Genomic DNA, 25,371 nt, shown 5'->3' with positions numbered 1-25,371 from the left:
TTCACACAGCCAAACACACACAGACCCATGAGCAAGGAGGAATTAAATCTAAAAGATTTTCATTATATAAAGCTGACATACATCTTCCAGCTCTCAGCGAATGAACAGCATAAAAATAATGACCGTAATGTTGGAGAGATTTCTTATAGTTTCATCCTCACTGAGATACAGGAAAGCAAGAGCTGTGGATTGAAGAAAATAATAGAAAACTTAAAAAAGGATGAAAGGAACCATGCGACCAGGTAATTTTATTTATTTGTTGTAATCAATACTAATATGATATTTTTGGCAAATTTGCAATTTGCATCATTTTTGTTTCTATGATATTCTAAACCATGGATATAGTTAGACGTGGTATACAGTCAGTCTGAAAAAAAGTCATATGTTGAAACAAAACATGAATAACAAAATCAAATATCATATTATGATCTAATCTGCCCACCATATTGAGGTTGTTTGTGTACGTGTGAAAGTGCATGAAAAGGTTTATTGATCAGCGTAGGCGGTAAAACCCACTTTTTTGGCTAAAACACATAATGTGACACGAGCGCAACCCATCACACAGCACCAGTGCACAACCTGGGAAGAACACCCATTGTGTTGTATTACAATCTAACTTCCTCTCTTTACACTGTGGTATTCTTCCCACCGAAATAGAGTGTTACCAAGTGCATGTGGTGGCTATGTGTGTGTACTGGGTCGGAGGGGCAAAAAGAGAGAGGGAGTGAAGAAGGAAAGGGGGGGGGGAGGAAGTGTGGCAGGGAGGATTGGTACACTCCCTGAGATGGGCCGGTGTTTCTCAAAGTGTCCCACACTTGTGCTCAATTCCAAAAGTGGGACAGGCACGAGGGGGCATGTGCTATACATGAATGTCTCGACAGAATCTCATCTATAGAGATACGCTGCCATACGTCCCTGCTGCTCAGTGTATCCCCACTGTCAAACATCTACAGGACCCCCCGGCCGCAGAATAAGAGCCTATTTATTCATCTGAAGAGGATCTCAGAAGACTCAGAGACACCGTGAGACAAGTCTGCAGTAAGACAGGTGATTCATTTTCATACACTCTAATTGTATTTAGGTAACTCAGAGAGCAAGCTCTGCTTTCATGACTGAATATGAAAAAATAATATAATACTATTGTCCCAAATAAAGGGGTTAGAGATTAAAAGAGTTATTATGCTATTTCTAAAGGAGGATGAATATTTTCAAAATATGTATAATATCCAAAAGTGTTTCTTTTTACATTAAATTAGATAAATGTTTCATTGAGATTTTTTTCTGAGAAAATATTTAGGTCATATTAATGACATAAAACTTGATTTTAAATTTTAATTTGTTTCAAGGGTGATATACGGATTTTATATTTGACATAAATAGTAATATGATAAAATGTGTACATTTTGAAGATACGTTCACCGTTCATTTCATCATGACATCATTGTTTCTGGAGAATATGCAGCCTCTCCGATGGCATGACATCTTCCGAATAACGTTACGCATGGTTTTGTCATTACAAAGGACTCTGACTTTATGGCACAATTATTAGAACAAAAGTGTATGCTAGTTCATCTGAGTTTTGGTTGATCTGCAAAAGACCAAGAAATACAGTATATAAAAAGCATTCAGACGTTTAAACACTCCATTGTTTCAATATCATTAACAAAATGCATTTATTTTCTTCTGCCATTTTTAGCTATTGCTTTTAACTAACGGGTTTAAAGTAATTTCGTGGATGTATGAAATCAGTCTCTCGTGCTTAAACAAATATTTTACATTTAGATATAGCACAATAATTATAAATGATTATAAATTATAACATTTAAATGTATTTGAACCTTGTAATGTTGAGGTTTTAACATATCTCATAAGATGAGCTCATAACATATTTCCAGAAGGCAAAAGCCCTATATGTAATGTCAAGTGGCGCCTGTCCTGTCTTAAAATGACTTTGACGCACAGATTATTGCAGTTGTTGTGACAGTGAAGAGAGAAATAGGACCGCCATGTAAGGTAACACAACATCATCTTAACAGAGGCATTGTCTCCATGTTTTACTTTAATGGGAATTACACTCTTTGGTGAATGTTGATATGTGCAGGTGTCTGTGTGCTTATTATGGGGTTCTACAGAGTGTGGGGTGTTCATACTCACTCCAAATAATCAAAGATACATGACCTTTACATTGAATTAAACATTCAGGCTTGCCTGTGTTAGTCCAGGAATGTTTGGCTTAAACAGCTGTTCTGTCCTTTGTTTTTAAAGTATGTGGTTAGCATGGCATGCAAGTTCAAAACATGTGCAAGCTCATGTTTAGGCTTAAAGAGATACAAATTCTGTCTCCATTTACTCGAGTTGTTCCAAATCTGTATCAATTTCTTCATTCTGATGAACAAAGATATTTGGAAGAATGCTTATAACCAGTTATTGGACCCCATTGACTACCAAAGTAGGAAAATTACTTTATATATTTTTTGTTTTATTGAACACAAAAGAAGATATTTTGAAGAAATGTAGTAAAGCAGTTCTGGGGCACTTTTGACTAACATTGCTTTTTTCCTACTATGGTAGTCAATGGGGTCCAAGGACTGTTTGGTAATACAAGCATTCGTCCAATATCTTTCTCTGTGTTCAACCAAACAAAGGAATTCATACAGTTTGGAAAACTAGAGAGTCCTTTCGGGTGAACTATCCCTTTAAACTAGAAGAGGTCATACTTTGCTTTGTCCAGTTATTGGGAAGCTTTTTTGTTCAAATTGAAGGTTAATTTATATTTCCCCCTCTTAGTTTCTCAAGAAACTTAAGTCTCTTAGAATCTATTTATGTCATGTATAATTATTTAATATGTTTAATTAAAGCTACATTGCTGCAATCAGTAGGCCTATTAAAATATAAATATACTTGAACTAAAAACTGAATTACAACTTTTGTTGGATACTTAATGGCCTCATTATGAACAAAATATGAAAACATTCATAAAAAAGGGCACAATGTACTATAATAATATGAAGGAATTTTCCATATTTATTTTTTACAGCCGATTCATCTGTATTTCGACTTGAGCCCTGCATTTACATTGTATACGGTAAATGCAAATGGCATTAAAATGAATAGAAAATGCACAGGCAAAGGTTACCAGTACATTTCTAAATGGTTTTCTATGTTGATTTTACTATTTGTGACTAATGAGTAATGCGAATAAAAGTTTGTGTTTACATAATATATGTCTACTGTGCATATACATTTTTTATGTATAAACATACACATACATGCATATATATTTAAGAAAAATCTAAATTTATTTATTTATGGTTACCATAATACAAATGATATAAACACTTATACGTTTTTATATTTCATATTTTTCTTACGTATATATGCATGTACCATATGTGTATGTGTTTAGAAATACAAAATGAATATGCACAGTACACAGACATATATTACGTAAACACAAACTTTTATTCTGCTTTAGATTAATCGTTTGAGAGCCCTACTTGAAGTCGTGCCGTTGTACACAATATCAGCACAACTGCGATTACCTGTGATACCAAATCAGGCTGAGATTAATGACAACAACGCTCTTGCTTATTTGACATTGCTTAAATATGCCTCTATGTTTGTCTTTGCATTCTACCTAGATACATTTGTGGTTATGTTGGGACACAGATCGGACTACTCGGTGTCATGATAATTCTGGTAGTCCCTGACATCAGGTTGAGGGGAAAGGGCTTAAATAAATATTTATTAAAAGGTAGGGGGTAGGGCTCATGCACGGCCATTGCAGAGCCTCTTATGGTGTGGGTATCAGGGTGCCAGCAGCGACATGATCACTGTGAGAAAAACCAGCATGCCATTGCTTGCCAACACTGCCTGGCACCTAGTATGTGAAGTGCAACTAGAATGTTTCAAAGGTGCTGTGGCAATGTTCCCGGCTTGTTAAACTAGTGCGGATGAGAGTGCGAGGTTCTATGTTATTCTAAAGTTTATTTTGTTATTGAAAGTTTGACAGTGGCTTAGAGTCATAAAGAACATCCACTGTATTCCTACAAATAAGCAACCATGAAGGTTGAGGGAAGCTGTCATAATATCTAACAAGCAATTTCAAAAAGGATTAGTAAATCAATTGAAATTGTTTATTTTCTTTTTTCGTTTAATGTTTTAGCATATATAGATTTCACATATAAATTCTACTTTTTACTTGGTGGCACACTTTGGCATCTTGGCCAATCTACGCACAGTTTCAAGTTGTTTAGTTACTTCTTGCAAATGATTTGCTTATATGGTTGCATAATACATAATGTAATACATTGTGTGTTGGGAGAAAAACATGCCTATATTTAACCCAGTAACAATACTGTACTATCATTCATATTAGATGTCCTTTGGGGTCAGCATGTAATGTTAAGTCTTTCCTATAACAAGCAGAAAATCATATAAGAGCAGGTGAAAGTTCTTCCTGTCTGTCATTCATCTCGGCAAAATTTGTGTGTGCACTGCAGTCCTATTGTTTCAGTATCTTTAAGAAATACTGCAGTCTGTAGTTTGACTTTGACCTCTTATAATATCTCATGATAAGGGCTTTTAGGGTTTTAAGGGGCACTTACAGTGTGCAGGTAAATTCTATTCTCCTGTGGTTCTCTTTCTCTCTTTTGGGAAAGAAAACACCCTGGGACTTGAAGACCTTCAGAGACTTGTTTCCTTTAAAGTGGCAAGAATGGAGGAAATCATATTGTTTAAAATTGCTTCCTAAGAGAAGAAGAAAAGGAAAAGGCAGAGATACAGAAGGAGAGAGAGAGCACTGGCGACTGAGATTGCTCAGTCAGTGAATCAGATGGATATTTCCGTCCTCCTTCTGTTTTGTTAAATGTTTAAGATTCCGTTCCCACCGATGCCAGTCCAAATGACTTTTACCGACATTAATACGCTCACACTGGTTTACTGGGTTCACATCATTGATTGACAGCCATTTCCAGAACATCTGTTGTCAGAAACTTAAAACTAATAAATGCATGAATCCCAAAAATGCCATGGATTGCACCAACCTGAAATCACTGATTTCAACAGTCTCAGTAAGGAATGGGACCTAATAAACATATTAAATAGGCCTAATGGTTTAATAAACATCTTCTAAGGGTTGGATAGAAAATGTCTTTAGAAGACAATTCAATCAAAGGTCCCAATCATTTATTTCATCAGTACTCAAATCTTAAATGTATTTTCTTTAACTTTCAATAAATACTCTTTACTAGTGATGGATGACACATTTTGACTATTCTACATCTGTTCAGAAAGACTGAGGGCATCAGTTCAAATTGTCTGCTGGTAAGATTCCATATTTGGCCATTCCAGACATCAGCAAGACCTATTACAGGATGCAGGATGGCAAAAGGGCGCAGTCAAAACACAAAGTACACATAAATCGCAATTCAAAGACTTGTTGTTTATTTGATAATTCTATTTTACACATAAAGGAACTTTATCTGACCCCTTCTATTTTTTTGCATGAGAAGTTTATGCAGTGCCCTATCCACTAAATCACAAATACAGGATCAAGAATACACCCACAGAGTACACGTGATGTAGTAGAGAGATGTTGTGGACATTCTGCATTGTGGTTTAATATGATCTAGGCTCTACTGGGTCATACAAAAAGGGCCCCTGGCATCCCCTGGCCCCGCTCTGCCCTGCCAAGGCCACTGTCACTAACCCCGCCCCAAAAACTGGGGCAGGCCACACCAAAATTAGAACAGTCACCACGTTATTCAAGTTCATAGTGCTCTGCTCCACGGCTCTACTGTAAATACACCTTATAGAAGTTTTATCTTCTTTAGAACGATATATCAAGTGTTTTTACAGTAAACACAGTGCCAATGTATTCAATAGGCTACCTTAATAAACTAAATGCAATGGCTGGAAGACATAATTAATTTTGAAGAAATAAATTCTGGGTTCCATTACAAAGAAAATTTTTAAAGTTCACTTTATTAAGTTTACTTCAGTAAAGTACACGTATATTTCAAGTTTACATCATGCAATTATTTAAGTCTCTGAAATCAATGTTCTATAGTGTTAATTTACTATATACTATACTTGGGACTAAATTGGCCCACTTTTTACTTTAAGTATACAACTATTTACAACTAAAAATTGTCGTTTGTTTAACTAGTTTAATATCTGTAGCACATTTTTAATTTGTGAAAGTACACTTAAAAGTGTACTATCAATAAAACTGAGGTTAGTAGTTTGGTAACACTTTACAATAAGGTGCTATTTGTTAACAGTTAGTTAATTAGCTAACATGAACTAACAGTGAACAATACTTCTAGAGCATTTATTAATCTTGGTTCTGGTTTATTTCAGCATTTACTAAAAACATTATTCTATGAGGGGCCGTTTAGGCCATAATTATTGAAATGACTCTTATAAACACTAGTGAAATAAAATCATCGATCGAACTTAGTGAAATTCATTCACACATATTAATGAAATGACTCTTACAAACACTAGTGAAATAAAAACATCGATCGAACTTAGTGAAATTCATTCACACATATTAATGAAATGACTCTTACAAACACTAGTGAAATAAAAACATCGATCGAACTTAGTGAAATTCATTCACACATATTAATGAAATGACTCTTACAAACACTAGTGAAATAAAAACATCGATCGAACTTAGTGAAATTCATTCATACATATTAATGAAATGACTCTTACAAACACTAGTGAAATAAAATCATCGATCGAACTTAGTGAAATTCATTCACACATATTAATGAAATGACTCTTACAAACACTAGTGAAATAAAATCATCGATCGAACTTAGTGAAATTCATTCATACATATTAATGAAATGACTCTTACAAACACTAGTGAAACCATACATATGTATTACTGTAATCTTTTACAGACACATTTCAGTGTAGTCGATGAAAGATTTCAGTGTAGTTGATGAGAGCATATTTCACTGGAAAAGGAAGCTGTATCCTCACTTCCGTTTAGTTTGGCGCGCGTTGATGACGTGCAGATATGCCGCGAACAGGAACCTGTCAGATGCAATTAATTTACTGAATTAATTACTTATTAGTTCCTCCAACAACTCCGACCCACTTGCCAGGAAGATCTCACATGCACAGATCTCATACTGCCTTGGCTTAGGTATGAACTGGCAGCGAACTTTAAGCTGCTTGGGCATAAGCCGCCGCACACTATAGAGTCTACTATATAGTATAGACACAGACAACGTCTCGCTGGAGTCACGCAATCTGCGGTTGAGATAAGTGCGGTCACGCTATCTACGCTTAATTGCGCATCTACACAGGGTTGTACGGTAGCGATCATCTTGAAAAGTCGAATTGTGAAAAGTAACCACTGTCTGGACATTTCGTTATGGTGATAAAGGTTATGATCGTACTTTTGCAGCTAACAATAAATCTATATTCCCATTATTTTGTTGTTTGCCTATGCAATCAGATCATTTGGATCCGGAAATGGAATATGGCCTTTTATATATGGTATGACACATTCTAGAATATGACTTACAAGAAAAACCATAGCCCCTTTAATTATTTATTATTTGTTAATTTTATTTGTATTAAAAAATATATATTATTATTATTATCATTTTGTTATGTTTTTATTATAATTGTATTTATGTCATGCACATGGACTGTATTTTCTATTACAACGTTTGAAATGCCATGTTGTTTTGTATACAAATAATTGTTAAATAAAATTTAAAAAAATAATTATTTGTATACAAAACAACATTACAAAACGTAAGGACTGCAGTTCTAGTAAACAAGGGTTCTCCTCATCCACAGCTCTTACAGCTTTGCAACAATGAATGCAAGGTTCTCGTTTGGTCCTCTAGCTCTCTGTGAAGGCTCAACATATTCGTAGCACCATTCGCTGTTTGAATGTCCTCTAAACACTTAAGTGCACTTCTTAGAAAAGCTGTAATATCATCTTCATTGTTACTCGTGTATGAAAATAACGCAAAACACTTGCTAAACCAAAAAACATCGCCGTGGCGTCATTTTGAAATCTTAAAACCAGAGTTTTATTTCCTCGACATACTCTTTAAATCCTGGTAAAGTGGGAGTAAAGTTTCATTCGAATGTGTAGTTCCTATTGGAATTGCAGACGCCAAGAATTACGGAACCGCACGCTTCAGCTTTTTGGGACAGTTTTATAGTTTTATAGCCAAAATATATTTTTAGACAATAAAAAAATTGCATTGACAACGAAACTGTATAAGGAAAAACCGAAGGTAGCGCGGGCGATTGTAAAATATTGCTCAGTAAATTAATTGCAGCTGACAGGTTCCTGTTCGCGGCATATCTGCACGTCATCAACGCGCGCCAAACTAAACGGAAGTGAGGATACAGCTTCCTTTTCCAGTGAAATATGCTCTCATCAACTACACTGAAATCTTTCATCGACTACACTGAAATGTTTCATCAACTACACTGAAATGTGTCTGTAAAAGATTACAGTAATACATATGTATGGTTTCACTAGTGTTTGTAAGAGTCATTTCATTAATATGTATGAATGAATTTCACTAAGTTCGATCGATGTTTTTATTTCACTAGTGTTTGTAAGAGTCATTTCATTAATATGTATGAATGAATTTCACTAAGTTCGATCGATGTTTTTATTTCACTAGTGTTTGTAAGAGTCATTTCATTAATATGTATGAATGAATTTCACTAAGTTCGATCAATGTTTTTATTTCACTAGTGTTTGTAAGAGTCATTTCATTAATATGTATGAATGAATTTCACTAAGTTCGATCGATGATTTTATTTCACTAGTGTTTGTAAGAGTCATTTCATTAATATGTATGAATGAATTTCACTAAGTTCGATCGATGTTTTTATTTCACTAGTGTTTGTAAGCGTCATTTCAATAATTATGGCCTAAACGGCCCCTCATATTATTCAAATCAAACATCGTCACTGTTAACATGAGTAAATGCACCATGAACTAACATGAATTGCTGTATTGACATGAACAAAGGGTTAATACTAAACAATTATATTGTTCATATTTCATATTTGTTAATGCATTTAGTACTGTAAACATATAGCATCAGAATATTAAAATAAAATGTTACCAGTAGTTTTCAGTGGCCCAAACTTAACTCCCAGTTGATCTCTGCAAAGAATCAATAACTGTTGAGTAATTTAAATCTAATTTTGTGTAATTAAAGTACAAAAAAATATTACTATATATTAATAAATTGTAATATTTTAACCAAACACAGACCGGAAATTAACTTTCGGCCAGCGTGAACGTATTTTTCTTTGACATATTTTTGTGCACTGTAAGTAGGCTACTGTATACTACTGTGTGCCTTTATTTAGGTATTAATAATTATACTTGAACTGGATAAACCTTATACTTTACTTTAATTCGAGTTGAATTATCACTGTGTACAAATACTTGGTGTAAGTTCCACATCAGTCCAAGTCAAGTGCTCTTAAGTGTAACATTAAGAATTAAAAGATAAATGCAAGTATACTTATTTTTTGTTTTAAGAAGGATTCTCATAGCACTCTCAGCTTCTTGCAAGGGTTTTCTTGCAGCTTCTTCTAGATGTTCAAATACTTTTTGTGGCCTCTTTATTACTATATGAATTCAAGGTTAGGATGTGTAAACAGTGAGATTTAGTTTTTGCTAATCTTGATGTGTAGTCATATGAATGGTGAAAGAGTGCCCCCTTCAGTAAAACTATTATTCAAAAGGTTTCATTGTTGTTTACCAACATAAATAATTTGCACTATAGTGCATTTATATTCATTATGTTGCATTATTCCTTTTTTATAAACCTCATGTGCTTTTCTTGATGATGTTGCATGCTATTAGCATATTTTGTTAGTGCACACAATAATGTGAATTAAATACTGTATTAAAATTGAATATATTGCCTGCAAATGATCTCTATTTAAAATTAGCTTCAAGTGTAGACAACATACATTTCTTGGGAAAAAATTAAATTTGCTCTCTTTCTATCTCTCTTCTGTCTATCTGCATCTGTCTCTGTCTGTCTAGTGCTGTTGTGTAGCAATGGGGGACTGGAGTCTCCTGGGTAATGTTCTGGAAGAAGTTCAGGAGCATTCCACGACCGTGGGGAAGGTCTGGTTGACCGTGCTGTTCATCTTCCGCATCCTGGTCCTGGGCACGGCTGCGGAGTCATCATGGGGTGACGAGCAGTCTGACTTCATGTGTGACACACGACAACCTGGTTGCACCAATGTCTGTTATGACCGAGCCTTCCCCATCGCTCATATACGCTACTGGGTGCTACAGATCGTCTTCGTCTCGACTCCATCCCTCATCTACATGGGCCATGCCATGCACACGGTCCACATGGAGGAGAAGCGGAGGCAGAGAGAATTCGAGGAGAAAGTTACAGCAGGAAACGAAGAGGCACGAGGAGAGAAGGCGTATTTGGAACAGAAAGAAAAAAACGAACAGTCGCCGCCAAAGATCCGCCTACGTGGGGCGCTGCTTCATACGTACATCATAAGCATTTTGATACGTTCAGTCATGGAAGTGACCTTCGTTGTGATCCAATACATGCTGTATGGAATCTTTCTTGATGCACTGTACCACTGTGACACATCACCATGCCCAAACCCTGTGAATTGTTACATGTCCCGGCCGACTGAGAAAAACGTCTTTATAGTGTTTATGCTAGTGGTGGCTGCTGTTTCGCTCTTTCTCAGTGTGCTGGAGCTGTACCACATCGGCTGGAAACAATGCAGACAGTGCATTAAAAAGTATGCGGCTAACCGGGCCAATGATGTCAGGAACAAAACTGACAAACCTGTCAAACCTAGAAGAGCAACTATTCCAATAGAAATCCCTGATACGTCTAAAGTACCAACTCCTAGCCAAACCTGTACCCCACCTCCAGATTTTAACCAGTGCCTGGCGTCAAGTCAAGGACCAACATCACCCCCGCATCCTTATCACCACCATCCTTATCATATCCACCAAAGCTGCCAGCCCTTCAATAACCGCCTAGCCCACCAGCAGAACTCTGTCAATATGGCCACAGAACGGCACCATCACAGTCATGACAACCTGGAGCCTCACGAAGACTTCCTGCAGATGAGCGGTGGGAGCCCTCTGCCCAGCGCCCCCTCAACACCATCGTCCCACCCGGACATTTTCAGAGACAAGCGTCGCCTTAGCAAGACAAGTGGCACTAGTAGTAGCAGGGTCAGACCTGGTGATCTGGCTGTTTAGGCTGGGTTAAAGCAGAACGTTCTCGGAGGAAGAGAAGTCCATAGAGGAAAGATGCTTGTGTTTGCTTGCCTTTTGGTTTTAGTCGTGGTTTGGAGCATTTCAGTGGCCACAAACAGAGGATGATATAATGAGAGTTGGCAGAAGAGAGAGAGAATCTGTATCAGAGCATTTAATCTGGTTTCCTTGAAACTGTTGTTATAATTGTTATTGAATGTAGATTTTTACAGGATGAGATAGTCATCTAAAAATAAAAGGTTTTCGATATGACATACAGTAGTAGATGAATGTATTAAACATGAGAAAACTACTGATATAATGTTGATTTCATGCATAAAATAGTTTGGGATAATGGATCTAACTAATAAAGTTGGTATTTTAATAACCTTATGACACCAAGCAGAGACAGATATTTAAGACAATTGGCTTTTTAGAAAAAGAAAAGCCTGCATATATGTCCTGCTCAAAGTCCTTCTTTGAGCAGGGATAGTTCAACCAAAAATTCTGTCACTCACCCTCAAGATGTTCGTCATCTGTATACATTTCTTTGTTCAGTTGAACGAAAGGAAAGATATTTGGAAGAATGTTAAAAAATGTTTAGTTCTGGAACATCATTCACTAACATAGTAGGAAAAAAAAAAATATATATATATATATTACTGTATAGATGCTTTCAGATAACTGTGAATAACATTAGAGCTATTGTCATGATGTTGACGATTATGACTTCTGAAAGTGCCTTTTGAGAGAGTTGATCAAAACACATACTACATCTTTGTGCATGTGACGGTAAAATATCTGAATGATCTTGTTCTCAGAAGCACAGATGGCAAGAGCAAACATTAAATATGCAATTTTATTACATCATTCTTCTGATTCATGGAAAGCAAGGTTGGTTTTCACCAAAGCACTTTCATAGATTTCTGTTTTAAATGATATTGTGTCATGGCAAATATTTCAATATCTGGTCTCATAAGAAACATAGAACTATTTAATTGTTCAGGTAAAAGACTGGTCATTTAAACCTTAACGATTTCTGTTTGTCTTTATTTTGATCTGCTCGTGTTATCACCTTTATTACTAATGGTGGTTATGTTTTGTCAAATATAACCTTCCATCAGTGTGAAGTAGGTCTGGGCAATCTTTGTCTGAAACTGTTATCCTTGCAAAGGATTACATCTGCCCTTCGTTTCACTTAATTTATCACATATGATTGCACAGCCACAGTCTAATTGCCTTTGATCTGCTGGGAGTATTAAATAAAATATACCAAAACTAATACTACATGTGATGCTTATTTACTTAATCCCCCCACCACCAAACCACGTGGCATCTGCGTAATGCTCAGTCTTTCGTGGAACCAACATTAAATACATAAGTAACAACATGAAGTGCATACAAATAGATTCGACAAAACATACTAGACAAAAGAGGCCAACCGAGCCCCTGTCTATAAATGGTATTTACCGTAATATATCGAATTCGTTTAAATAGAAACATTACGGCACTTTGATAAAAAGCGATAGTTCGACCTACAAACGTGTTCAGCCACTATATACGACGGGAAATGTAGTTTTACTCTTTGAATCGCATATTGTGCTGGCAGTCTACTAAACTACATGTCACACAACGCACCTCGCCATCAGCCGGCGTAATGTCACTCTACCCGACCGGAATGAGTGCAATTCAAAACCAGTGGATTTGACTTCGCCGCTGAAACCTTCAGGTCGGTGACATTTGCAGAGATCCTCATATGTAAAGCACATTTATTTTTACGCAACTGAGTCATGCTTACTCCGTAATAGTTGATCTTTTCACGAGTGTGTAAAAACTTGCTGAAACGAGAGGCGGACATACCGGACATAGGGGATGATGTGACAGTTGTTGCGTGGAGTTGAGCTTGAGTAATGGAAACATACTGACTCGTTTTCATGTTGAAGTGAGATCTTTTAACTTCTGAATTCTAATAGATGATATGTAGATATAAAGGTATGTTTACGTATATATACCAACGAGAGAGAGGAGAGAGAGAGATAGAGAGAGAGAGAGATAGAGAGAGAGAGATAGAGATAGAGAGAGAGAGACTTCTATTCTGTTGTAATCTAGAATCAAATTTAATAAATTACAATGTCATGCTTTAAGTACTTAATTTCATAAATACTATAAAAATCGTGAATGTCTGATATGTATGGGATTAAAGTGTTTTTCTCTTATCAGGTGCATCATGTGGGCACGTGTGGGTCTTTTAGGTTCAGTGGGCCTTGGCTCGATGTTTTGGTCTCAAAAGAATAAGACCGAAGTATCTCCATACGAGCTTAAATTAATCCAGGTTGTATTCAGACATGGGGCGAGAACCCCGCTGAAATCTATTCCGGATGTGTTGGAGGTAAGAGGGCTGGTGACACAAATCTGACATTAATTCTTTATTGTTTAGACATTTTAGAGTCATCTGGGGCCCAACCCTACCCGCATACTCTTTAATTAATTGACAGAGAGACACTGTTATGTTATTAACTGTCTGCCAGTTAATGGAAATTGACCAGCATCATCATGTTGACCGGCATGGTCTCTTCATCTCCAGGCACAATGGGTCCCTGAGCTACTCGAAGCTCCTGCTCACACTGAAATAGACTATAAGGTTACAGACCTACAAGGAGGACCCAGACCCCCATCTCCAGTGGAGGAAAGCTACAGAGCCAAAATCTTGACAGTGAGCAAGCGTCTGTGTTCATACATTTGTGCTACATTATTAAACTATGGGAAGTTTGTTTTATTGCTGATAGTATTCTCCATAGTGAAATGAGGTTAAAATATGTTTCAGTCTGATCCTTGGCTTTTGACAGGCAACTTTGGCTTTAAGGATTCCGTGGCATTAACTAACTTTACTGTGTGTAGATTTATAGTTTCCATTTATATATACAGCTTTATTCTTGAGTGCATTATTGGAATGCAGTAAATTGATAGTAAATATTAGAATGTCATACCATAATGTAAACATTAACATGTTTAGCTGTGTTTATCTGAATATAGTGACAGGCAGTCATATTAAGATAAATAATGGCACTTATTCTGACTCCTCCTACAGGGTGGAACTTATCCAGGTCAGCTGACCACACTGGGCATGCAACAGCTGTACGATCTTGGAGTGAAGCTGCGAAAAAGATACATAGAGGACGTGCCGTTCCTCACATCTTCTTTCAGTCCCAAAGAAGTTTAGTGAGTGGACAACAAGACTTTGGATAGCATCACAATGACTTTCCTCCGGGATTTGAATAGACCCCTAGCTCTAACTATAAACTCAACTGTGTGGAGTCGTGCATCACTTTTGCATGAATCATATCATAAAACTATGAAATATTGAGGAAAAGTGTACAGGTTCAGACTAATTCAGATAATAAATGTATCAAAAATGTCCTATAGACTAACATTGATAAAGGAACCCTAACAATATCTTGCAATATCCAGATAGTTGGACTCTTAGTTTCAGTAAACAAGCAACATCCTAGAAACCAAACTGAACACTTGAAAAATCCTGGCAACCACCTGCAGCTTAATGATAGTACATTTTACAAGGACAAGAACTAATTGCATTTTCTTCAGAAGAAGTAAAAACAAGTTTACGTAAGAATAGTATTAAACCATCAGTAAAACCAATCCGGATCAACATTTCTCTTATTCATATTTTTTATAAATCACCCTAAACTATAATGATAATAAATAGAATTATTATATAATAAATTTGATAATAACAATAATCTTAATGAACGTGCATCATCAAAGTGAACCGGTAAAATGGATGCTCTGTTATTTTTTATAGCATTCGCTCAACCAACATCGTACGGACTATTGAGTCTGCTAAATGTTTGGTGGCAGGACTGTTCCAACAGGAACAAGCAGGTAAAACGGCAACTCAATTATTCTGTGTAGCGTGGTAGAATAGTCAATAAAATGTTAATATTTCTCCCTTTAAGGTGTTGTGCCCATTCTCACTGATAAGGCAGAGAAAGAGGTCCTCTACCCCAACTATTATGGATGCAAACTGCTGAAGTTGCTATCTGGGTAAACTTGCTTGTTACCATGGTGATGTAAATGATCAATATTTGTAATTTGATTTGTGATTGGTTAACACCATGTCTCTGTGATTGGCTGTGGCGCATGACACGTAGTCCTCGCTGGAAAGAATCATCCACTCTTCCAGACATCGCCGAAGACCTGCGAAGCATCCAGAGCGCGTTGGGGGTCGATCCTCATCAACACCTCGACTTCATCCTCATTAGAGATGACATGGTGGCAAGAGAGGTAAAGCAGCCCTCTGGTGATAGGAAGCATTGTACAGATATAGCACTGTTGGGTTTGTTGAGTAGTGTTTTGTTTATTATTAATCCTAGACTCATGGCCTGCCGGTTCCTACGGCTCTTGAGCATTGGAGAAATACAGTCGAAAAGAGAGCAGTAGATATGATCTGTCACATCTATGAGCCCAGTAAGAGGTGAAGGAATATGTGATCCTGCTATTGAAATGTCGGCGGAAGAATGTACAGAAGCTCATGTTTGGAGGCTTTAAGATGTGTTTGTCTTCAGGCAGATTGTCCAGATGTGTGTGGGTCCTTTTTTTAACATACTACTGGCCAACATTGATGACAAAGTACAGGGAACTACCTCTTACCCAGACAGGTGAGTTAAAGTCCTTACACCCTAGAAATCACAGATCGCACACACATAAGAAACCATCTCAAACGGCAAGAGCAACACAAGAGCATCATCAACATTGCTAACTGGACATCTGAGTCTCATTGTCATGAATAACATCAAATGTTTTATCATCTGGAAACAAATGATGCCAGTTTCAATAAGGAGGTACAACCAACTCTAGATTAAACCTTGAACTCAGAGTTGGTTTACTTGGAAATGAGAAACTTTGAGTTTCAGAACAAGTATTTGAGTTAGTTAAATTTACTCTGGGTAGGTTTATCAATAGAGCTCCGATATTACGTTTCACCATGGAAACTGCCCCAAAATAAAGAACATGGCGGCTGTTTATTACCTTTATCGCTTCATTTCTGCGTGTATTTCTGTATTTAGTCATTTCTCATCGTCCATAGAAAATTATGCTCTGATGTAATGCATTTAAAGAAAAACGGTACAGTTTTAATGAAAATGCACAGGGAAATGACAAAAGTACTTTCCTATGAATTAATGCAGCCTCTTCATGTACTGAATCCTCTATAAAAGCAAATATGACATTTTAGTCATTGAGAAATGTGTGCCATGAATGACTATATTAATGAATGTACACCAATTGCGCTTTAAATGGTGAGGAGATCGAAATAAACTCTGGGTTTACCAAAGAAAAACTGCTCCAGACCTGGTTAGGTTCACAGAGTAAGTTACCATAGTTACTGATTGGGTATAAGTTACCTCTCTTTCAGAAACGGGCTTGAGTTACCCCTCTTTCTCGGGTTTGACATACCTTACATTCTGAAACGGAAAACCCTGAGTTTCCCTCACTTCTGGGTTAATAATTCCTCCCAAGTTCACAAAGATGTCCTAGCAGAGTAAACACATATGCAATTTATTACATTAATTATAGACTTATGAAAACTAAACTTTGTCATTAATTTTAACAGTATTGCTTTATATTTTAAAGCCATCAACAACAATATTTTAGTCCTTTTATTAAAATGTATTGCTTTTGTAATGCAAACACACTCACCTTTGAGAGGTGCTGCCCCACAGTGGTCAGATATATAAATCAAGAACTTGAACAAAGATCTTTAAATATGCTGTGTGTGTTCATTTTTTTACGGATACAGAAAGTTGTTCCTGTACTCTGTGCATGACACCACATTGATGCCGTGTCTCATGGCTATGGGAGTTTTTGACATGCAATGGCCTCCTTATGCTGCTGACATCACACTGGAGTTGCATCAGCACCGGCAAACTAAACACCACTATGTTAAAGTTTCCTACATTGGCGAGGTGAGGTGGTTCACACAGAAATCATTCATTTAAAGGCACGTTACAAATACCTGTAAATCTGTTGTACTGTATGTAGCAGTTAGCAGATGCTGTTTTCTTTAGTATGTTGATAAGAATAGACCTGCTTGTGGCATAGTATGTTTAGGGTCATGTCATTAATGTATTCCATTTTTATGACGTCGTAATTCGTAGCTGTTCTTGTTTGTACCTCTAGGATAAAAAAATCCCAGGTTGCAGTGACGTGTACTGCCCGCTGAATGAGTTTAAGGAGGCACTGGCTGTTCATGCTCTACCTGATGAGAGGTACCAGGCCCTCTGCAACAGTACTGTGGACCAGCTCAAGCAGTGATATTTTCCTCCAGAAAACACAGATATTGTCCATCAGTGTGAGCTCTTAAAGCTCTCGAAATTGAACAGCATCAGATGTTAACATTAAATTGCTGTTATAATAGAAAGTGGAACTTAAAGCCTTTGAATCTTTTATATTTAGTACAATATGCTAATAAATCATGATACAATAAAAACTTCCCTCCTGAGATGTTTTAAAAGACCTGTTCTTAATTTGGTTGTGAAGTCCAAAAAGCACACACACGGTTTAAATTTTAAAATGCAAAATTTATTTATATGGCTATTTGGTCGTTCTACATTTTAAACTGTCTTTTCAGACACACTTCAACATTTAAAACTTCATATAATTTCATTGCATTTTATATTAAAGAAAGATATGCATACAAATTTGACAAGGAATTATCCAAAGGAGGAGAAAAGAAAATCACATTAAACATTTTGGGATTCCCTTATCTGAACGACAGTCACCGTTTCATTTTGAAAAGCTGAAGTCAAAAAGAGATGTTCTCATAAAATGGCTCCTATGGCATTGCACCAATGCAGGTTAACCATTTCATAATCCCTAGGATAACTAACCCATATACCTAACCTTCATTTAAAATTCCTGTGACTTCATTTCTGTTACTGTTTTTTCTAAAACATTGCCAGACAGCCACACGTTGAGGGCAGTTCACCAACTCCACTCCATTCAAGTACATCCCAGTACATCGCATCTTTCTTAGGTTTCAAAACAAAGCTAACATTAAGTGCACTCAAGATTATGCCATTTTGAAAAATGATCATAACAATAGTAATAACAATTGTAGTAATTACATTAGTAGTTACAAATTTAAAGCATTCTACACAAATCTCCTTATACATATATCACCTTGACCAACAAGCTTCCGCCCCCTGAGAAAAACACCATGGGTTCAAGTTCTGGTTCACCACATTGCAAAGCAACTTTAGCTTAGTTACTTAAATAACAATAATTATTTTGTAAGGGAAAAAGACCATTTAAAACAAAATATTATTTACATTTTTAAATTGACCCTCATTATCATACATCACAGATTCTTGGTATTTACAGCGTTAACAATTAAAGAAACAAAAAGGTTTGCGCCTCTTCATTACACCATGTGGATTTTACCCTAAAATGTAAAACAAGTTGTCAATTATATAATATTGTATTGATGTGCATTACAGGCTGTATAAATGTGTGTACGTTACCTCAGTGAGCAGCAATACACTGGCAACATTTGTAAAGTTTGGGATTATGTGTCCTTATATGATTCCTTACATTTCTCTGTCTGAAGAAAGTCTTACTGCACAACTGCAAGAGAAATCGAAATAATTAAACACGAAGAAACAAGATATGGGAGTAGAAAGCCAGAGTGGTAAAGGCAAAAAGCGAGTTAGTTTACTGCGGTGATTTTGTTTATTACTTCCGCCGTTATTACTTAACAGTAAACGGAAAACAAAAAATTATGAGACAGAATAACGGTTCAGGAGATGTCACGATCTGGGCCAAAACTCCCATACAGAAGCATAACACCACAAGAAAATGTGTCAAATGAAGAACTACTGCTAGGCCACAGTTCCAACATAAGGAAAATTCATAGAGATACATACCGGACAAGGCCAGTGTTTGCCTTCAATGTGCCTCATACGATGCATGATGAGAGCATCACAGTCCCTGTAGGAGGCCCTGCACTGCAGACAAGCATGTGCTCCACTTAACTCCTGACCTTTAGGGTCCTGTAGCTGTTTGAGACGTGCCCGTCGGATGGATTCCAGTAGGACGGAACGACGACTGCTCAGAGGAAGCAGCTTGTTTACATTCTAAAAAGACAAAAAAGATCAAAGACTTCAAATGCGATTCCACTAGTTTTCCCTAAGTGCAACACAAAGATGTACATTACCTTTGTCTTTGTAGGTTCTTTCTTGACCTTAGAACTCTTGCTGACTTTGGGGTTTTTATTAACTCGAACACCACTTGATCTTTGGGACACATTTGTTTCATCTCTCTCATTTTTCACTTGAATAGCAAGCCTTTGAGAAAACGGCGTCGACCTGTTGCCAAGTCCAGCCCAGTGAGGCCCATTGAGACCTGTTCGATCAGGCTTAATCCTGGCCTTCACCCTCTCTTTTCTCACCAGACTGGGTGACGAATCCCGATGGGAACAGCTTGCATGAGAGACTGACCGAGTTAGGTAGATGTCCACACTCTCCTCCTCCTGTTTGATGCCACTTGCTGGCCGACAGAAACCGAAGAGGAACCCTTGATCCAGCAGTTTGACAGGTGGTTTGCTTTGACGCTTACCTAGATCAGAGGAATCTGAGGTCGGGAATGGTTGGGTTAGTGGCAGGGGGTCTGCTGGCTCCTCCTTTATGGTTTTATAAAGGGGATGGCTCTGAAGATGCTGATGGTTTGTATTGGAAATGTCCCAGTTCATAACACCATATTGAACTTCAGAGTTCTCTTTTCTATTGGTAAGTGCTTTAGACTTTTTGTTCTCTTTCACCTGGGTTCCTTTTTTAGTTCTGCTGTGCTTTGCTTGTGCCATTCCTGTAGCATAGTTGCATTTTGTTTTGCTTTCAATTTGTTTTGAACTTTTTGGTTTTTCTACTGTGGGACGCCCGAGTTTGTACTGCTTTGTTTGCTGCAAGTTTGTTGTGGCTCTAACAGTCCGATCCGCTGGTGGCCGACCCCTACGTGCTGGACCTCTTGCATCAGGGGGGTTTACAGCTGCCTGGTGGTGGCAGGCAGTGTTTCGCCGCTGAATAGGTTGTAGAATAGCACTATCGGCAGGTTCCTGTTTTATCCTGAGCATCCTCTTTGAAGTGGAATAAGCATCATGGACGGGTAGCCTACCTCTTCTTGCAGGCTGCTTTTGGTCATGATTTCTATTGTGACGTCTGAGCATTCTATCAGTTCCGCTGGAATCTGTCTGGAGCATTGACCTGCTACGTGTAGTCCTTGTACTTGGTTGAACAACTTGCCCTGCAGCACGTCTCTTCTTTCTTGAACTTTCATGGCTCCATGAGTCTTGGGGCTCTGCTTTCAGTGGTCTGTTCAATAAGTCCATTCTGCTCATGTCACAGAGGGACAAAGATGGACTTACTGCTGCAAATGCCCCTAAACTGGGCCCAAGTCCCAATGTGACACCCTGTGAACGAGGTTTACGTCTAGCTGTGAGGGAATAATTGCTGACTTTTAACTTCCTAAGCCGTTTCTTCTGCCCCCAACCAGACAGTTCCTCAGGACCAGGCACTAGAGACTTCCTCTGCAAGCCTAGGAAACTGAGAAGTTTGTATTTCTCCTGTGCACGGGGGCTGTGTACTTCATCCTGAGGGATTGTGTTGCATACGTCTTCCTCCAGATCCTCCTCTTTCACCATTACAGAGGTTACATGGCTTGCCTGAGATCGGGACTGAGTCACTGAGAATTCAGATCGGGACTTGTATGTTCGGTAGGAAGAGGACTTTCTTTTTCTCTTGTTAGTGAGGTCAATTTTAGGCAGGAGTCTGCGCAAAGCAAGGGCAGCGCCAGGTGAGGAACGAAGTAGGCGGCGTGATGGAGAAGAAGAACGAGTTGAGGTGCATGGAGAGGATGAGATGACTGAAAGTATATGTCGAGAGGACAACTTTTTCTTGCAGGATGGAGATTTGAAGTCCATGAGCTTCATTCTGCGATTTGGACTACATGGAAAGCCATTTTCCTCAACATGAAAACTGGATGATGCTTGGCATTGCAATTGAGGATTAAATATTTCTGTTCCAGATTTCTCTGACATCTTATCAACAATATGCTCTCTGTATTGCACTTGGGTGTTCCAGGAAGACCCAGACACACATTCTTGTTCATCCTCTCTCCTTTTCTTCAGTCCTACCTTTCTTTGTGGAGTCAAAGACAGGTCTCTCCTGAAAGGCCCAGGCATTGAATTTGGATCACCAGCAGTACAGTGCATTTTGGAACATGGCTGATAGGTCTCTCGCTCTTTTTTGATAGCAGAGCAGGCCTCAAGGGCAGGCCACATGCGTAAATGATGGGCCATGGCACAAACCTCTGTTAAACTGTCCAGATTCAGGTTTAGAGTAGAAGTGTAAGAGAACTCTAGTAAAGCAAGCAAGCTTTGCTCACTGAAACCTAAAATACAAATAAAAATCATTATGATTCAAGAATGAAAAACTGGTTAATGACTTGAATCAACCTTAAAAACTGATAAATCTAGTTTAGAGGGTTTTTCTTAGATCTGATTTTGAAAAAAGATATAAACTTTGTCTTGAGATTTCATTGTAGCCATACCTGTGAGGTCAACATGTGACTGGGGGTCAGTGGCGGAGTCCATTTCAGTAAATAACTCCTGGAAGTACTCGCTTACTGCTGCAAGAACGGCTTTGTGAGCGACGAAGGAGTGGCCACCACCGGTTTTCAGTGTAATGTCACAAAAGAGCCCTGCTTCCCGTTGACTATTTAGCTTACTTAAAATTTCATGACTATGCGATTCCACCATCCTGGAAACGAGTCCCACATCTGAACACTTTAGATATATACACAAATGATAGATGTGTGAGAAAAACAATCGAAAACATTCAAGGACTAATAATCCTGTCTGAAGTTCTTACCTCTGACCTCTTGGAATGACATTCTTCACAATTGAGAACAAAGTCTCTAACCTGAAAATACATTCCTGAAAGGAAAAGAAAACCAACAACCTTCACAAACTTTAAAATGATAGGGATTTTGTTTATTTGACATTAAATCAAAAATCCTAATGTGTAACATCAGTGTATATCAATCATTCTCTTATTCATAATCTTGCTTTAAGATTACAAGCTCCATTCTACTATGCCCTGTGTAGTACCTTGGTTATCAAATTTGGAAGATTTCAGGTGAATGAGACAAAAAAACAACAACTGTTCTTGTGTATTATTTGGTTTAATATAGCATGCCTTGGCTTTTTTAAGTAGAAAAAAACATGGAAAGTAAAGCATCTTCACGTCACCTGTTGTCATAAGTATGTCATTTAAAATAATAAAGTTCTTATTTATGACCTTTTAATCAGCTCTCAGATGTCTGTGGATTGGTGTAGCTTAGTGGTTAAAGCTTATAATTGAAAGGTTACAGGGTCAAACATCATTCAGAAGTAGTCCTTACAGACAGATGACAACAGGGAGACTGTTGACTGTTGTTACTGTATGAAGAGCACAATGAGCTGGAATCATTACTGCCACCTACAAACATCTGGATGAAGATTAATTGTTGCAATGTCAAGAAACCTGCAGGTTAGTTTCTTTTTATCTGAAAATGAATCAATCATCTGAGCAGCCAAATGCTTGCAAAGATGGTTTATGTCCTTTGCACCTCTAATAATTGTAATGATAATCAATAAAGCTTCATTTATCCTAATCTTAGATAAGGTGTCCTACACAATGGTGATAGTTCATCGATGACCCCATCGGAGCCTACAATCTGACTGTTCAATAGCCTAAATTAGTTAACAGCCCAGGACTTTTACAAACAAAGCTCTCACCAATTCAATGACATACACCACAGTACAAAGTAGAATGTCGGAGGAAATGTAGGAGCTTCTTTCATAGGTAAAATGCAAAGGCGTATTTTCGGAACTGATTGTAAAGCGATTGTATTTTATGGATTATAAAGTATGCTACTTTGCATCTACGAACCCTATAGCATCTTAATAGAGAACAACTATGAAGGACATAACCCAAGTTATAGTTTAATACTACACTACTAAACTTATGCAATTTACTACACCAATGATTGTGTTAAAAATAAACAAACCTTAAGGCAAGCACTAAACTTTACCATCATAAAACACCTAAAATGCTTAGTTTCATTTGAATAGATGGACAGATTTAAAGTTGATGCCCCTATACGAAATAAAAATATTTCAACATGAGCAGTTCTATGGAGATTCATCGCGCAACGTTTTCTACAAATAGTTTAATAATTGTATTTCCTACATTTATAATTTATTTTAAAATTTGCATAAGATTGTAAAAGGCGACACTCAGAGTCAATCTACATATCAAGCAACGACACAGCTGCATTCAACTTTTTCTACGTGTCTTTGTAGATCGATACACAAGACAATGTTTTGACAAAATTTGGACTATGCAGAGCCCAACGATTTTCTCCACTACTGTTATTTCTATGTCCTCTTTGCGCCACATTTTGAGTATAAGACAACTAAAGACCGGATAGTAAGCAACAAACATAGTCATCAGATTTTGAGGTCGATAAGATGCATACAGCAGGATAAACGTTTTAACCAGAACACGAACAACTTCTGTTGAAGTTACTAACGTTACAAGACATAAAATAAATTGGTGTGTAAATTATTTCTAAAGAAATTAATCAAATAAATTGTAATACAGAAAATGACAAACCTTCCCACCAATAGTGCTCGGCCACCAGTCTGTACGTGTCCTCCAGGGTGTGGTGCGACTTTCCCTGTCTCTTCTCGTGAAAGGTGGCTATGGACTGAAGTCGCTTATCTTCAGCCAGCACCTCGCGGTACTGGATGAAACCTTTCTCCAACTTTTTGCGGTAAAGAGAGCCGCCGATGATCTCGAAGAAAGCAGAAGACTTTACTGGTGCGCCGCCACCGTTCGCAAACCCCGCGCGTTCCCGCTGCTCGTGCACTGACAGTTTATTACGAAAGGTGTCATCGGTACTACAGGGCGCGTTATAGGTCCACTCGCTAGACATTTTTACCGGAATGTTTTCCCTTGACAGTTTCACTTTCAGTGCTGCTTATTTGCTCCAAGTTTAAAAAGCAGAACCGTTCAGACTGGGTTCATCCACCGACATTGAGACGATTATGAATCAAGGATGCTCTAAATAAGTCTATCAATTCTAGTACAAGCAGACACATCAATCCTCAATTTAGATGTTTAAGTATCAACCGTAATTAATATTAATAAATTAACGACAATCGACAATAAATAAGATATCAGGATGGGTTTTGTTATTAATAAGAAGCACTGGAGTAGCAGCTGAAGTACTTTGCAAGTCCATCATCTTTGGTGCCAGACATTTTTATCACATCCTACCAAACGCCAAGAACGGCGACTAATCCATGTGACTGGGAGTTCAACACCGAAGAACAATCTCCACTATCAAAAGCCATAAGTCGATCCAGAACACTTACAAAATTCACATAAACTGACTGCTAAAATGCTGGCTATTTCAAAGTTTTTCCATAGTAGTGCCCGGCTGTCCGTCCTGTGAAACCGATCACACAAAATTCAACGGTCGGTGTGTCAAACGGCTTGCATCCCCTCGCTGTCAAATACGCAGTGGCGCGGCTGCCAATCATAAATATTAAAATATGATCTATCCAGGTACTTCAGGGGCCTCTTTTGTCAAATTTAACAACACTTGAGGCAAGCACGTGACGCCGAAACGCCAACTACGTCATATCAGATCCATTGAAACGATCTTAATATATCCAGTAACGATCGCTCGCGAGGGTCTTCCTCTCGCGCGTGCAACTTGTGATATCTTGAACTCGGGTCTCAGCACGCCGCAGCTAATCTGTCGCGCGAGACGAGGGGGTCTTCCTGAAACCCATCCAAATGCGTAACGGCCTCTAAAATCAACAATATCGTCCACGGTTTGCCCTTCAATCGCTCCGTGTCCGTTCGTGTAACGTTAAAGCCAGTCAGATGATCAAATAATCCAATTTTTAACTCGTAGCCCTCTGTTGGTTGCCATTCGTCAACCTAACTTCGCCTCGACGCCAAATTGCCTCACCCCCTCCCCTCGGC

At 37.9% G+C, this 25,371-nt stretch overlaps 3 protein-coding genes across 7 annotated transcripts; 2 read left to right on the top strand and 1 right to left on the bottom strand.

Annotated features, from left to right (window-relative positions):
• Positions 1 to 781: 781 nt before the first annotated feature.
• On the top strand, positions 782 to 12,537 carry gja5a (gap junction protein, alpha 5a). The gene is made up of 2 exons (XM_079464951.1): positions 782 to 1,047; positions 10,067 to 12,537. The coding sequence occupies exon 2, from the start codon at positions 10,082 to 10,084 to the stop codon at positions 11,267 to 11,269; it is 1,188 nt and encodes a 395-aa protein (XP_079321077.1). The 5' UTR covers positions 782 to 1,047; positions 10,067 to 10,081; the 3' UTR covers positions 11,270 to 12,537.
• Positions 12,538 to 12,785: 248 nt separating this feature from the next.
• Positions 12,786 to 17,854, top strand: acp6 (acid phosphatase 6, lysophosphatidic). 5 transcript variants are annotated; one of them, XM_079463573.1, is made up of 12 exons: positions 12,915 to 12,992; positions 13,072 to 13,205; positions 13,484 to 13,652; positions 13,848 to 13,976; positions 14,352 to 14,482; positions 15,084 to 15,163; positions 15,238 to 15,325; positions 15,433 to 15,565; positions 15,655 to 15,755; positions 15,847 to 15,939; positions 17,079 to 17,244; positions 17,459 to 17,788. In XM_079463573.1, exons 2-12 carry the CDS (start codon positions 13,198 to 13,200, stop codon positions 17,591 to 17,593), a joined length of 1,233 nt encoding a protein of 410 aa, XP_079319699.1. In that variant the 5' UTR covers positions 12,915 to 12,992; positions 13,072 to 13,197; the 3' UTR covers positions 17,594 to 17,788. The 5 variants fall into 5 exon arrangements, 4 of the variants coding, with proteins under 4 accessions (XP_079319700.1, XP_079319699.1, XP_079319698.1 ...); XM_079463574.1 differs by lacking the exon at positions 13,072 to 13,205 and having other exon boundaries at positions 12,786 to 12,992; positions 17,459 to 17,854; XR_013787098.1 differs by lacking the exons at positions 12,915 to 12,992; positions 13,072 to 13,205 and having other exon boundaries at positions 13,361 to 13,652; positions 15,851 to 15,939.
• LOC306898251 (uncharacterized protein) lies at positions 17,839 to 25,371 on the bottom strand. Its single transcript, XM_079463571.1, has 7 exons — positions 23,989 to 25,371; positions 22,201 to 22,265; positions 21,881 to 22,115; positions 19,494 to 21,721; positions 19,204 to 19,413; positions 18,802 to 18,904; positions 17,839 to 18,722 (listed from the first exon to the last, which is right to left on the bottom strand). The coding sequence occupies exons 1-6, from the start codon at positions 24,308 to 24,310 to the stop codon at positions 18,803 to 18,805; spliced, it is 3,162 nt and encodes a 1,053-aa protein (XP_079319697.1). The 5' UTR covers positions 24,311 to 25,371; the 3' UTR covers positions 17,839 to 18,722; position 18,802.

This window comes from Barbatula barbatula, assembly GCF_947034865.1.
Source record: "Barbatula barbatula genome assembly, chromosome: 9".
NCBI classification, from domain to species: domain Eukaryota; kingdom Metazoa; phylum Chordata; class Actinopteri; order Cypriniformes; family Nemacheilidae; genus Barbatula; species Barbatula barbatula.
This window is presented reverse-complemented; position numbering and strand designations above follow the sequence as displayed.

Excerpts from the sequence above, each read along its gene's own strand:
- acp6 (XM_079463572.1), top strand. The coding sequence starts at position 13,455 with ATGGGATTAAAGTGTTTTTCTCTTATCAGGTGCATCATGTGGGCACGT. Across the intron at positions 13,977-14,351 it reads ACAGAGCCAAAATCTTGACA|GGTGGAACTTATCCAGGTCA; the intron begins GTGAGCAAGCGT and ends CTCCTCCTACAG. Across the intron at positions 15,566-15,654 it reads ATGACATGGTGGCAAGAGAG|ACTCATGGCCTGCCGGTTCC; the intron begins GTAAAGCAGCCC and ends TATTAATCCTAG.
- gja5a (XM_079464951.1), top strand. The coding sequence starts at position 10,082 with ATGGGGGACTGGAGTCTCCTGGGTAATGTTCTGGAAGAAGTTCAGGAG.
- LOC306898251 (XM_079463571.1), bottom strand. The coding sequence starts at position 24,310 with ATGTCTAGCGAGTGGACCTATAACGCGCCCTGTAGTACCGATGACACC. Across the intron at positions 21,722-21,880 it reads GTCACATGTTGACCTCACAG|GTTTCAGTGAGCAAAGCTTG; the intron begins GTATGGCTACAA and ends TTTGTATTTTAG. Across the intron at positions 19,414-19,493 it reads AAGAACCTACAAAGACAAAG|AATGTAAACAAGCTGCTTCC; the intron begins GTAATGTACATC and ends TTGTCTTTTTAG.